General features: G+C 35.1%; 1 protein-coding gene across 1 annotated transcript; it reads left to right on the top strand.

Moving 5' to 3' along the window:
- Positions 1 to 2,964, top strand: plac8l1 (PLAC8 like 1). The gene is made up of 4 exons (XM_016672029.1): positions 1 to 367; positions 684 to 916; positions 1,476 to 1,612; positions 1,882 to 2,964. Exons 1-4 carry the CDS (start codon positions 342 to 344, stop codon positions 2,011 to 2,013), a joined length of 528 nt encoding a protein of 175 aa, XP_016527515.1. The 5' UTR covers positions 1 to 341; the 3' UTR covers positions 2,014 to 2,964.
- Positions 2,965 to 14,428: the final 11,464 nt, after the last annotated feature.

Below are 14,428 nucleotides of genomic sequence, written 5' to 3'. Positions count from 1 at the left end.
AAAACTTTATCAGAAATCTTCTAACTTGCTTCTGTGCGGATGCATCCTTGTCCTCCCATGCTGAACATTTTATGTTTTTTGCACCCTGACGTTCGTTTGCTCTCTCTTTATTTGCTGTATTAGCAGGGTGCACAGCAAAGTCTCAGACTGAAGACAGCAAGACTTATCTTAGTCACACAGCTTCTGGCTGAGCACGCTGACTGCAGGTTTATCTGCTCCGACACACAGCCTCTCACTGGGAGAGTGTCACTTCGGCTCCTCTTTCCTGCTGACTCCCGGCTCCACTCTCGTCTCTCCTCCTTGTGTCATTCGTCTCAAGGAGCTTCTGGTAGAAGCAAGTAATGGAGGAGATGACAGTTACTGACCAGTAAGTGTTTTATGCTGTCCCAAACTGCTTCATTAAGCTCTCTGTACTTGGCACAATGTAATTAAAGGCAAATTTTTTTCAAGTAGTGGTACATCCCAAGTATCACTACTTGATTTACTTATTTTTGCATATCATTGGTATGCAAGTGAAAAGTTTTTCTCATATTTACTGCAATAACTGTATAATCCTGTGGAGTTTTTTTTGTTTATTTTGTGAACAATATGAACAAGGAATAAATTAGACCTTTAGATTACATCCCTTTTATACATAAACAGCACCAGCTTGCATTTAAAGCTGCTTTTTCTTTGTTTTTTAGACCAGAATGTTCAGTCAAAAATGTTTCAGCGTCAATGTGTCAAGATGAAGAAGTGGAAGGCTTCGACACACAAACTGATGATGGCCAGAGGTCAAACGAAGTGCCTGTGTCGATGAGCCCAGTGGTAACTCAGCCTGGTCGTGGCATCGCTACAACAACCATCACCACCGTCACACAAATGGGGGGAGACTGGAGCACTGGACTTTTTAATGTCTGTGGAGACAAGACAACATGTAAGAGGCACTCACACACTACACTAAAGCACATTTCTAATTTAACATTAATGTTAATAATAAAAGCAAATGCATTTAGAACCGTGATTTATATTTTCATTCATTCATTCATTCATTCATTCATTCATTCATTCATTCATTCATTCATTCATTCATTCATTCATTCAGGCTGTGTTCTGTTCTGGTTTTCCCAATTCTGAATCCTGTCCATCTGTCTTACACATACATTACCAAATCTAAAACAACTAAAGTGTAAAACAAAATGCAGCTAATAAACCCCTTTACAAAAGCAAAAAATAATCAAAATATATATATTTTTTTTTATCCTGCATTTTTGTGGGACGGTGTTAATTTCATTCACATAGTAATTTGGCATGCATTAATATTTTGTTTTTTTTTTTTTCTACAAAGCACCCAAAAGAAAGCATCAATGAAGCATTTTATTTTTTTAATTGGTTCTACTTCTTAAACACTTTTCAAGAACAGTGATCCATGTCTCGAGCAAAACACTAAAAAATACTCACACAGAAACTATTGTTGCCTTCTTCCACGCTTCCAGGTATTATTGGGGCGCTGGTGCCATGTTATTTAGATCTGAGTTTAGCCCAGCAGTTTGGGGAGTGTCTTTGCATGCCTCTCCTACCAGGATCCACTTTTGCCATCAGAGTTGGAATCAGGGAGCGTTACAAGATTCGGGTGAGTGCAGTACATAGTTCTGTGTTTCTTTAGAAAAAAAAAAGAAAAAAATTGATCATTGTATTCAGTGAAATAAAAACTTTATTCAGCATTTTATCAACAAATTAAAAGTAAAACGTGGAGCATGTGTTCTATTTTATGCCCTTGAAATTAAAAATGTGTCCTGTGTGTGTTTCTGCTACCTCATTTTGTTTGGATGTGTGCTTGCTCCACTTGCTTGCATGTGCTGTGTGTGTCTGCTCCTTGTTGTCCTGCATGTTTACCCACAGGGAAGTGTGTGTGAGGACTGGAGTGCAGTGTACTGCTGTTACCCTCTGGCTGTATGTCAGATGATAAGAGAGATGAAGCGCAGGATGAAGACCCAGACGTATCAAGTGTCTACAGTGATGGAATCCTCCTGAAGAAACTGTTGTCAGTAACTGTGTCCTTTGCTTTAACTTTGCAACAAGGATGAGTGAAGTCAACAGAGATTAGCATAAGATATCAGTGGCAGAGGATTAGAGCCTTTGAAAACATTTGATCTAAAATGTAAAGACTGGAAATCAAAACGAGGTGAAACAATGGAGGTTTTAAAGCTCCACTGAATGATATAAGATTTGTAAATGCAAAGAGAGAGAGAGAAAAAAAAAACCTTGTAATTGCTGTTTGAATATTAATAGCTTGAATTATTTCTCTGAAAGAAATTATTTCATGGTCACATTTGCATATGTATGAAAAACAGGTGGGAAGATGAAGGGTTTTCCTTTTTTTCAATTCCAACAGACTTCAAACAAGCTCCAAACAGCTGGTGAAAAATTAAATCAAACACAGAGAAGAAAAGAACAAACAGTTAAACCTGTTTTACTAAAACAATAGTCCTGTTATTGTGTTCACCATGTAGGTATATTAACTGACACGCTGTCCTTAAAATGCATTAAATATTTCACTTATCACCATTATAATTCTGTTTTTACTGCTACGACATTGCTTTCGAAATCTAAGACTTTTTATTTGCTACAAAAGAAAAGACTTTACAACTTAATGGTTCTAATAACTTAATGTCCTCTTTCAGATTAGTTTGAACCTGATTAGACCTTTCTTAGCACTTTTTCAGTCAGCATCTGAACAAACCTTGTCACATATTTTACAATGGGCTTTAAATTGTCAAAGAAAATCACATGCGACATACTTGTAACAAAACAAAATTCAAGATTAGCTTAGATTTTAAGCTAATAAACAGTTAGCATTTTCTTTTTCTATTACATTGGATACGCGTTTTCATTAAAAACCTTTTTATTCTGTCTCTGTTCTCAACACCCAACGTATTTGTATGAAAAGTTAATTGTCCTTTTTTTAAATACACATTTTATTGTAACTGTTTACAGTAATATTTCATGGCACTGATCAAGTCATTTTCTAGGCTGATTTATTTTTAAGTACTAAATTTATTTTTAAAAACTCCAAATATAATAATTGTTACTTTACAGAACCTCGTCAGCAGGTGCTGCAGTTGAACATTTTCTTACACAAATGTGAGTTATAAGGTTCATTTTCTGTATTGCGTGCCCAGGTTGGTGAAGAGACGTTGATTCGTATGCGCATAACGAAAATAAGCAGACACTAACTCCAGCCTGTATTTTCCCCAAAAGCAACGTCTTTGACTTTGCATTGCTTACTTTTTCTCTGACTTCAATAAATTAATTTGTAAATTTAAATTTATTAAAATAAATTGGAAATTTGTTTTATTTTTAGATTCTCTGACACCGTCTTTCTCTTTATTAAGTAAAGGTTGCCACAAAGAAGGACAGGAAAGCAGATAATTCATTTTGACAGGAAGTCTACAGATCAAAATGATAAATTCTGTTTGAATGTCAGAGGACAGATCTAGAACGCTGTAAATGAACTTGCAATAAATCGTTTGCCTTAAGAAGGCCAAATTACTTTTGTAACAGATTTACTTGTGTTTTGTATGCAGCACCAGCAGTACGGTTACCCACCTTTCCCTCCGCAGTCTTTCGTCCAGTACAAAAAAAAAAAAAGTTTCTCTATTCCTTTAAACATGCATTGCTTGATTTATCCATAGGCATTGAATCATTTTATTAAGCCAGTCCTGATTGCCCTGCTTCCCTGAACCTGAAATGCCAACCAGACTGAGCGGATATGAAAATGTTATTTATTCACAAAGGCAGATGGATCCTCAAAGGGCAAATATGTAATTTGTTAACTCTTGCAGTTGGTCTCCCAACTGGCAGCTTCCGTGAATGAAATGGGAAAATAGAGAAAATTGGGTTTGAGTCAAGATAAAGATATAAATCTGATTGTGTTTGGTGGAAAGTTTTAATTTCTGTGTGATGAAATGTAAAAGTTTTTAAATTGGTTAAGTTCATTAGAGGTAGATCTTAGATTCATCAAGACTATTTGTTGTAGGTTTGAACTATGTTAAAGGTCTTTGAATGTAAAGGAGGAAGGGCTGCATTTACTTTAAGAAATCCCCGTTGAGAGCAGAGTTGAGCTCATCTCTGCAAATTTGCAGCCGGGATGCACTATGGATGTAAGCATGGAGATGGAAAAAATGGCAATGAGGATCTTTGACCAGAGACGCAACAAGCAGTTACATGTTGGAAGAGGGTTAGTGAGGAGCAATCAACAAATAGAGAACACAAACTATGTAAAAATATACCACAGCAAAATGGAAGAGTCTGTTAAAGACTATACCTTACACCCATGGTGCTGCTTCTGTTTCTTTTCAGTCATGCTGACTGTCTGTCATCCACCCATTCACACTCACAAACATGCAAATATTTATACACTGATCCATAGATCTGCTAAGCATCTGCTCAATGATTGGATGGATTCAGAGTCACCTGGTGACATTATAATGTTGAACTGTGTATCATTTGCGTAGTTATGATACCTAATCTTATTACTTGTTATAATCTGAGCAAGCGGGAGGATACAGTAAGGGGTCCCAGGATTGAACCTTGTGGTACCCCACACGTGACTAATATATGTTTCAATGAGATATAACTTGACTCAAAGAAATAAGACTCAAACCAGTCGAATAATGGACCAGAGAATCCAGCCCAGGTCTCCAGTCACTTGCAGATGTCTTAGTCAACAGTGACGAATGCTGCGCTGAGATTCTTCTGCAGTCTATATTTATGTTTATTGAACACTTTGACGAGGGCAGTCTCAGCAATGTGGTGAACAAGAAAAGCAGATTAATAGACATCAAAGTAATTGGTCATTGTTAAGATGCTGTTAAAACAGCTTTTCCAGTATTTTTTTTATAGATCTAAAGTAAGATATCGTTCTGTAATTCTGCAGAAGTGATTTGTCCAGACTGTTCTTTCTTTAACAGCTGTTTGATAACTGCTGTTTTTAAAGCTTGGAAGAAAAACACCTGATAGGAGAGACAAGTTTACTATTTGAATTTATCAGACACAAAGATGGGCAAAAGTTGTGAGCATTACATCAAGATGGCAGGAGGAGTTTAATTAATTTATCATTTCTCCTGTTTCTGTATTTGATGTTGATGTGAAAATTAGTCCTCCAGTTTTTTAAAAATGTCTCTTCAAAGATATTGAGAAATTATTTTCAGTTAATTGAAGTTCAACTTCTACATGCATAGAAAGGTTTGTCAAACATTTGACAAACCTTTCAAATGTTTGACATTTGAAAGGTCAAACATTTGACCTTTCAAATAGGTTATTTCTTGGGTTGAAAACAAGAAAACGTATAAGATCAATTGGGCTGTTTTCTTATTGCTTGCTGGGTTTCACCTGCCATGTAATTTATTAAGACATAACCATACATATTTTATAAGTTTTATTTTATTAGTCACATGATTGAATTTGACACAAATTCAGATACGTTTTGCTTATCATTCTGAAATTATTACAGAATAATGGCTGTACTTAATTTCTGCATCTTTACCATGAATACATTTTACATACTACAGTCTTACGTCATCTCTTCCAGATATGCTTTCACACCTCAACCGTTAGGGGGCAATGTTGCCCTAGATCTGGCTGCCGGCTTCTTTTCTATCGCTTCAATGGCTCAGCAGGGTGACATCAGTTTTAAGTGCTGATGTGAGGTCAGAGTTGGGATTTCCAAAGCAATAGCCAGGTCAAGATCTGGAACAGTGAAGCCCTTCCTAAGTCAGAAGTCAGACAGGCATCATAAAATATCTCTGCGGATGTTCTTTCCCGCTGCTTCAGCATGAAGACAACTATCCCTACAGAGGCATCAGGTGTAGAGTACAAGCTGTTATCGACAACAGCACCCGTGGGAGTTGAGTTTTGCGTGTGGGTGTGTGTGGGGGATGTATCTCCGAGAGCTGTTTCTTGCTGTTGTGCTCATTAGAAACTCGCACAGAGAGGGAACCGAAAGATCAAGGCATCATTTGCCAAATAAATTTGCTTTCTCACACAAGAAACCAAAGGTGAAGTAATAGAGAATTTATAATTTGAAATTTCATTTGGCACATCAAATCTCTTGCTTCCTTCTCTTTTTTTATTAATTCAGCAAATTTATCTCCACTGTCTGTGCATATTATTTCTCCATTTAAACCGTTATTCCTGCCATCCTGTCCCTGACTTCTCCAAAGCCCTCCTCTTCTGATTTCTGCCCAATGATGCTTCATCTAACCAGAGCCACCTGGGGTTTGCATAACACAAACCCACACTCTCCTCCCTCCAGTCCCTCGTCGTATCAGTGTCTCTGATTCACTTTTGCCTCATCCTTGTCCTTCCTCTGATTTTCAGTGTGCCTTTCTCTCTAACGTAGCATCATTGTTGGTGATTTTGTTGATGTGATGTTCAGCTGCTGTTTAGCCCGGGGCTGTGGAAGCTTTGTCCGTTTGACACCAGCAGTCTTGGTTTGGTTTGTATGTGATGATGGTCACTTGCTTGGCACTGCTCCACTTTTAATGGTAGATGGGTAATTTATCTATTTGCTCTATTTTTAAGGACAATTGAAGAAATAAGTTAATTCGGGAAAACATGAGAAAACCAAAACGGTCTGTTTTTGCCTTCTGGACTCCATACAGTGCTTACAAATTCCAGCCCTAAAATTAATTTCTTCACATAAGAGGATTTTTTCTTCTTTTTTTTTTGATTAATTAAGCTGTGCATCCTTTGAGCCTTTTGTCTATTTTCAGAACGTCTTCCAGCATTAATTAAAATAAACAAATGTGAGCCAAGTTTACAAATTTGTCATGGATCTTACTCTATTACATGAGTTTATTTTAGAGAAATAAATTGTTTTGTGAGCATCAAAGCAATTGACAATGTATTGAGTAAGGGCATTGACATTGTTTTTAATATTTCTTTGCAGACTGTTATTTTCATGACTTATTTTTATTCAAAATATTTCTTAATATTGTTTTTACAAAATTGATTCCTTCTGTCAAGTCATTTCACACGCCTATCAAAGTCTTGCACAGGAAGAGATTGTACTAGAAACACAATGCTTTACAAGAGTATTCATACTTTGGGCTTTTAGAATAGACTAACACAAAGTAGTAAATAATTTTTAAGTAGAAGGAAAATAGGGCATGTTAAGTACTGGCAACCCAACTCTTCCCCAATGTAGGGATGGATGGACGGAAAATAGATAAATATCTGAAACAAAGACATAGACATCCACCTGATCTGATAGGAAAGGAGAGAACCAGCCAAGAGGGCCATGGTAACTCTGGAGGAGCTGCAGTGATCCACAGCTGAGCTGGGAGAATCAGTTGGTGAGGCAGCTATTATTTGTGCACCCAACAAATCTGGGGTAAATGGAATTGGGGATAAGAAGAAAACTATAGTAGAAAGAAAGCTGTTTAGTTTATTTCCACTTTGCCACAAGCCATATAAGGGACAAAGGAAACATGGGGAAGAAGATGCTGCAGTAAGATGAGACCAAACCTTTGTTATTCTGACCTACATGTAAAGCACTGCGTGGGGTAAAACAAGAATGGCATCTTTAATGCACCATCCATACAGTACAAAATGGTGGTTGCAGCATCATCCTGTGGGAATGCTTTGCTTCAGCAGATACATGGTCAGAGATTACTGACCAGAGACATGTTGGAGACAACAAGAGACTTGAGGCTAGGGTGATGGTTCAATTTCCAGCAGGACCACAAAACAAAACATTCAAAAATGAAATCATTTGGATCAAAGCTTGATTATGTTATGATTATGATACAGAATACCTAAATCTCACTGAGGATCTATGGCAAGACTTGCTGATACAAAGTGAAATCTGGTTTTAAGAAGTGACCCATAGAAGCAGAGTATAAATACCAAAAGCATCTGTAAGGCTAATATTTATATAAAAATAAAAAAATTTAATGTTACTTTTTCCTTCCACTTACGCACAAAACCACTATAAAATACACTGATGTTTATAGCTGAAAAATGACAAAATACAAGAAAAAAATGAAATAAAATCAAGGGGCTCAGATACTTTTACAAGACATTGCCAACATCGTCCAATGTTGGCAGTAGACAAAGGATGATTTTTTTTCCCCATTGGATCTTAAATTTGAAAGCCTCTACAACATGCACAGCCATAAAATGTTCAAATCGGTAATGTTATTTGTGCTTGTGCAGGTGAACAGTGACTGCTGCATAAGCACTTTGCAGTTTTAAGAGATAGGGAGCACCTCTAATTTAAACCCTCATTCTGCTTAATATTCCAATCATCACATTCTCTACTCGAAGCCTGAGAGCAGGACGAGGCAGTGGTGCTGCTGCTGGCTTCTGTTGGTGGCTCAGTTGTACTGAGATGAAACTTAAAATATAAAGAAAGTGGTCCTCTTCACTTTTATTATTCTCTAAGGGGAGAACATTTTAACCATCGACAACCAACACACAGGTTACATTTTAAAAATATGACAGTTTGTGAATATAGATCAGATGTTACTAATAATCCTCTTCATTATAAGTTCTAATCCTTCAGAGATGTGTGCAAATATAGAGTATTTGACACAAATTAATGATCTTCAGCTAATAACGTCTTTCATCTTATCATTTATCTTTAGTTGGATTGATTACTGCAAGTGTCTTTCCAGGTCAGCCTGAGAAAGCTGCAGCTGCTCCAGAACAATGCTGCCTGTGTCCTCAACAAAACTAGGAGAATAAATCACATTCTATTCTCCTATAATGTATTTTGCTTCAAAATACGTTAAAATAAAAATAATCTTTGAAATATATTAAGCTTACCATGAAAAAATAATTTAATTCATTAAATGGGGTCCTCACTGTTCATGGTTGGCAAGATTCGAACATTCGAACAAATTCGAACAAGATAAACTTGGGTTCTTGGCCAGTTTTGTTTCTGACTGTTCCAGCTGTTTAAAATTGTTTAACGTTTCCTTTTACTGTTGATAAAAAGTGATTGTGATAATTTTATTGTAAACATTTCTTGTTTTATGATGATCCAGACACACCTGGCTTTTTAGAATGGCACTTTTTTTTCCTTTCCTATTTTGAAGATTAATAAAGAAAGACTCTTTTAAAGTGTCACATCTTAGTTACACACCAGCATATTACAAAGAAAAATCCTAAACACTAAAAAAATTAAATAAATAAAAACAGTAGAAACTAAGAAATGCCTCAGTTACATTTTGTAGGGGTAGTTACTGCTGTGGATAGCTGCAATAACAACTTTTCTTCCCCAGCAAAACATAATAATAATAATAATAATAATAATAATAATAATAATAATAAAATAATAAATTATTATGATTATTATTATTACTATTGAAGCTTACATATTGTTATACTTTACTGAGTTAATTTGATCATTTTCAATGCTATGTTATTTTGACAAAATTAGTAAATACTGCAAATGATGCATTATTGCATTTGTTGAAGTGGACCTTTGAGATCCAAACAAGATCCATTCAACTCCCTGTAAATTATCGTCTGAACTTGTGATTCCGCAACTCATTCAATTCAATATTAACCAAAATCATGTTGTCTTTTGTTTCTGCTGCTTCCATACTCCTCTCATCACCACAACATGAGGATGTCCCTAATTTTATGTGCAACAGTTAAAAAATAAATGTTACAAATGCACATTGAATAGTTTTGCTATCAACTCAGTTTGTGCCACTCTAATTTATTTAAAGATAAATCACACAACCAAAATTAATCCAGTTATAAGGAAGTATACATCAAGTCAGTTTTGTTCATTACATCAGTGTTCATGTAGTGACAAAATTTAAAGTAATAGTCTCATAATGATACCCTGTATATAAAAAAACACTTTATATTTAACATACATTTACACAATCCAACAGCACCTTAATACAGGGTGTCTTAACAAACACACATTTATTGAAATTGCTGCCAGAAAATATTTAATTTGTTTTTTTTTTGTCACTTTTTTTTTAATGAGGCCAATTAACTGTAATGTTTGAATAAATCTAAAATAAAATTATAACTATTTTCTAATTTCCAAATCTAAATTCAAAGCATAATTTTAACTGGTTTTGTTAGTCTATAATTGGAGAAAAATTGCCCATTACTTTTTTTTATTACAAAGTTATTTTCTTGTAAACTTAATGAGCTTTTCATTTATTTCAGATTTATCCTCCCATCTGTCTGTGACATAAATTATTAATGCAGTTGACTGAATATTTCTGTTACAAAACAGGAAAAAATACCAAGTACTGAATTATTGTTTGTGCACTGGCTATATCTCTGCACAGTCGCTACAAAGATCCATAGACTTCACTGTGAGCACTTTTCATTGTCTAAAAAATAAATGGTCTCTATGGGAACAGTTAAAATCAATCCTTTTTTCAAAAGAAAATCTCTGTAATTACATCTCAAAGAACACCGTCTTGGAGTTTATAGAAAATCTTAATGCTAATGGTTCTAACTGAGGGAGAGAAATAATTGCAACATGTGGACAGGTGGAAGAGATGAGGCTTGATATACAAAACCTGACCAATCTTCTTGGAAAATTTTATTGTCGCACCTCATGAAGAGATTTGTGATAGTGTACTTTGTTTTTTATGATGGACTAGCATCTTGACATAACTGGAGTATGGCACAACAGCAAACCTACCAAAACATGGTAATCTACCTCAACTGACAAGAGATTTAATAAGAATATTAATGAATTAATGATCTGCATTGAAATGCTTAGTCAACAAATGCCATTTGTTAAGAAAAATTTAAATTGTATGTTACCCCGAATGCACCATTATTAAAGAAGTTGGGAACTGTTCACAGTTGACAATTAAGGCTACAATGGAATGAATTTGATCAAAGCATATTTATGTGTTAAAATGGCATTGTCAAAGCTCAGGTCTAATTTCAGAAGAGAAGTTTTGCAAAGGCTTTTAAATGTTTTTGCTTGTTCTATGCAAAATATCTAACATTCAGTAAAATGCATCTTACAAATAGAACAAACTAATGCACATGCAGTATGATGGTCTACATCAGAAAACTGTAAAGAACAGTTTTAACCTGAAAAACTAAATAAATGTGATGCTGCATCACATTGAACAGTAAGCCTACAACCATGTCCATGTCAGAAGAACTGATATTCAGTTTAATGTAACAGTTTTTGAACTGTGTGCATGGGTGGTTGTGTGTCTTAATGAGCTCCACAGGGTTACGTGTCATTTTGATATTTTATTCTCTTTTTTTGTTGTTGAAAACGAGAACAGCTGGCAGCATGTACCCTGTCTTCTTTAATGCCAGGCCTGTTTACATGCAAACATAAACATACATTGCCACTTTATTTGTTACTAATTAAGATGTATCTGTTTGAAGTGTGAAATTAATTGACTAATCTTCTATTTTTACTATCCCACACAATTTCCAAATGAGCAACAGAAAAGCCAGGCTGCAGCTTGATCTCACTGAAGAAGTAAATCTGATGCTGTCATATTGTATGAATATTTAATATGCAAAAAACAACAAGTCAGACAGTCTGAAAAACATCAAAAAGTGGCTAAATGGGCTGGAATACTAGATATTAACACTGAGGAAGGAAAACAAGAGAAAGGAAATTAAGAACATCAATAAGTCAAACTGATATGTACTTTTAATTTTAATTTTTAATTTATAAATGCTTCATTAAACTTGAACTGGACTTTGTGAAAAATATTTTTGAAGGATCTTGAGCTTCTGGAACATTGTATTTGTCCATTGTATAGTGACATTATTAACAATTGTAAGACAGGAAATGAACTTAATATGCTTTTAACGGTGTTCATGTCTCAGAAGACGTTTTTCATTTCTACATGAATTACACCACCAACACTTCAGTAATGCTATCTTACTAGATGGAGCCACTGGCGTCTGTGCAGCAATGCTCAGGAAATATAAGCTTGGTGGTTTAAATGTTAGAACAGAATTCTTCCTACTTTCACATGACACAGAGGATCCACCATTAGCCATTAATTACTGTGGAATGTTTGTCACATTCGTGATAGGGTGGCTACATTAAAACATCATAATTGGACACTATTTACATATACTCCTAATGTAGATGAAAACATTGCTGGTAGTTTTCCCACTTTTGACAGCTGTTGTTCAGTCTGTAGAACTTAATTTAAATTAAAAGAAAGTTGACAATAGATATAACTACAAAAACACTAGAGTTTACTGGATGATGTTTTTATTTTACCAACAAAGCCTGCATAATAACAATGTGAGCTTACTCATTTTATCAGTCTAACCACACTGGGGTTTGCAATAGCTGTAGGAAGAAGGACAATTTATTCCTCTGGAAGTTCAATAACTTCGAACCCTCTTCAAAAAATCTTGAAATGGTAATCAAATATAAAGAATGCATAACTGGAAGTTCATAAAGCGTGCTGGGGAATTGAACCACGTTTTTGAAACATAAGTCCTAACATATTTTAAACATGTCACTTTTGAGCATCCCTATTTTGTATATTGTGAAGTAAAATGCACAGTATAAATGAGGACAGAATAACCTTTTTTATTTTGGTAACAGCAGTGCTTTTGTTTGTTTTGTTTTTCCGATATGGTCTGATCTGATCATCCGGGATCGATGGTTAAATACAGACGATCTCCCGTTCTCGTTCAGGATTTTTGGCTAGTTTGCAGGATTTTTTGTTTGATCACTTATAGCAAGGTCTATACGTCCTGAAGCAGCTCAAATCACCAAGCTACTACCAACATGTTTGACTATTGGCACAATGTTTTTTTTCTGAAATGTTGTAAACTTCCAAGCTGTTCTGTCTCATCAGGCCACAGAATATTTGGTAACACTTTATTTGAAGGGGGGTGAATAAGACTGACATGACACGGTCATAAACATTACATAGCACATGACATGAACATCAATAAGCCTTCATGAATATTTATGACTGTTGTTATAAAGTGTCATTCGGTAAATCATGACACTTTTATGACAACAGTCATAAATATTCATGGAGAGTTATTGATGTTCATGACAGGTGTTATGTAATGTTTATGACCGTGTCATGTCAGTCTTATTCACCCCCCTTCAAATAAAGTGTTACCGAATAGTTTCTCAAAAGCCTTGGAGATCTTATTTATTAACAACTGTAAGACATGAAATCTTTTACAATTGCTTTTTGGCAAATATTGTCATCCATAGGACCAAACTGTCATAGATGACCGTATAGATGGTCAAGCCTTCTGCTCAGCAGACCACAAAAACTTTTAAAAACAGAACTTAAAACTTTGTGGTGTCTATGTGGTGTCTCAAAGTTGTGATGTAGTCACAGAATATTTGTGTTCAAAAACAACGTTACTGCTGCCAGCTTAACTGAAGATCAAACTACATATGACAAACTATCAGATCAGCAGAAACGATATGGTGGAAAGTTGTTACCTTGCAGCCATTCTCCTTTGCATATCATTGAGATGCATGCTGAGCAGTAGTGTGAGTGATTTGGCACAAAATCAAACTGGACTGTAATAAAATAAATTTGATATAATTGCACCATATGCACCTAGATTTACATTGAACCTGTTTGGACTGCTGTTTTTTAATCAGACATCATGACATTGTATAATTAAACTGAACTAAGTTGATTTAATTGACTGTAGTGAAAATGACTAGATGCTGAACTGACTGTCATTTGGATGCAAAAGTGTACTGCATGAGTGAGGTAAGGATGAATGGATGAGGGAGAGGGAAGATAAAACATAAGGTTATGATGGGTAAACCATTAAACATGTGAAGTCTTAACAACTGGTTAAACATGGTTGTCCCAGAATTTAAGTTGGCAAGTACATTTTGTCTTAAAAATGTTAGAATTGGGACAAGTTTTCTATAAAGTATATAAAAGTCAAGATCTATTGACAAACATCAGTCACTGTTTCCTACAGCAGGTTAAAAAATATATATTTGTGCATGTGTTTCATATATGAGATATTTTAACTCAGACCACAATTTTATCAAAATAACACAATGTAAAACAGAAGCTCATGATGGACAGGTTATGTCCTTATTAAAGCCTAAAATGTTGAAAAAGATATTCAGATTTGCTTCATTGCATGACTGATCAAATTTCAGGACATGCACAGAGTATATTGACAGCTGTCATCTCATTCAAAGAGACGTAGCTGTAACCTAAGTGATTATTGAAAAGTGTATCAGTTGTATAAGGGACATATTTTTCATTTTGTAACCAAGTGATGGAGGATGATGTTACTCTGACACAGAATTGTGATGGATGTGCCATTTAAATGACAAGCGTCAGGCGATGCCTGGAATGCATCATACATTTAGGTATTTGTAATTCAAATAACACTCCCACATATTGTAGTCAAACTTAGTTGTTTTACATATATATATATATATATATATATATATATA

The sequence above is a fragment of the Poecilia formosa genome, unplaced genomic scaffold (genome assembly GCF_000485575.1).
Source record: "Poecilia formosa unplaced genomic scaffold, Poecilia_formosa-5.1.2 Scaffold3, whole genome shotgun sequence".
Taxonomy (NCBI): domain Eukaryota; kingdom Metazoa; phylum Chordata; class Actinopteri; order Cyprinodontiformes; family Poeciliidae; genus Poecilia; species Poecilia formosa.
The sequence above is the reverse complement of the archived record's forward strand: the minus strand, read 5'-3'. Positions and strand labels throughout refer to the sequence as shown.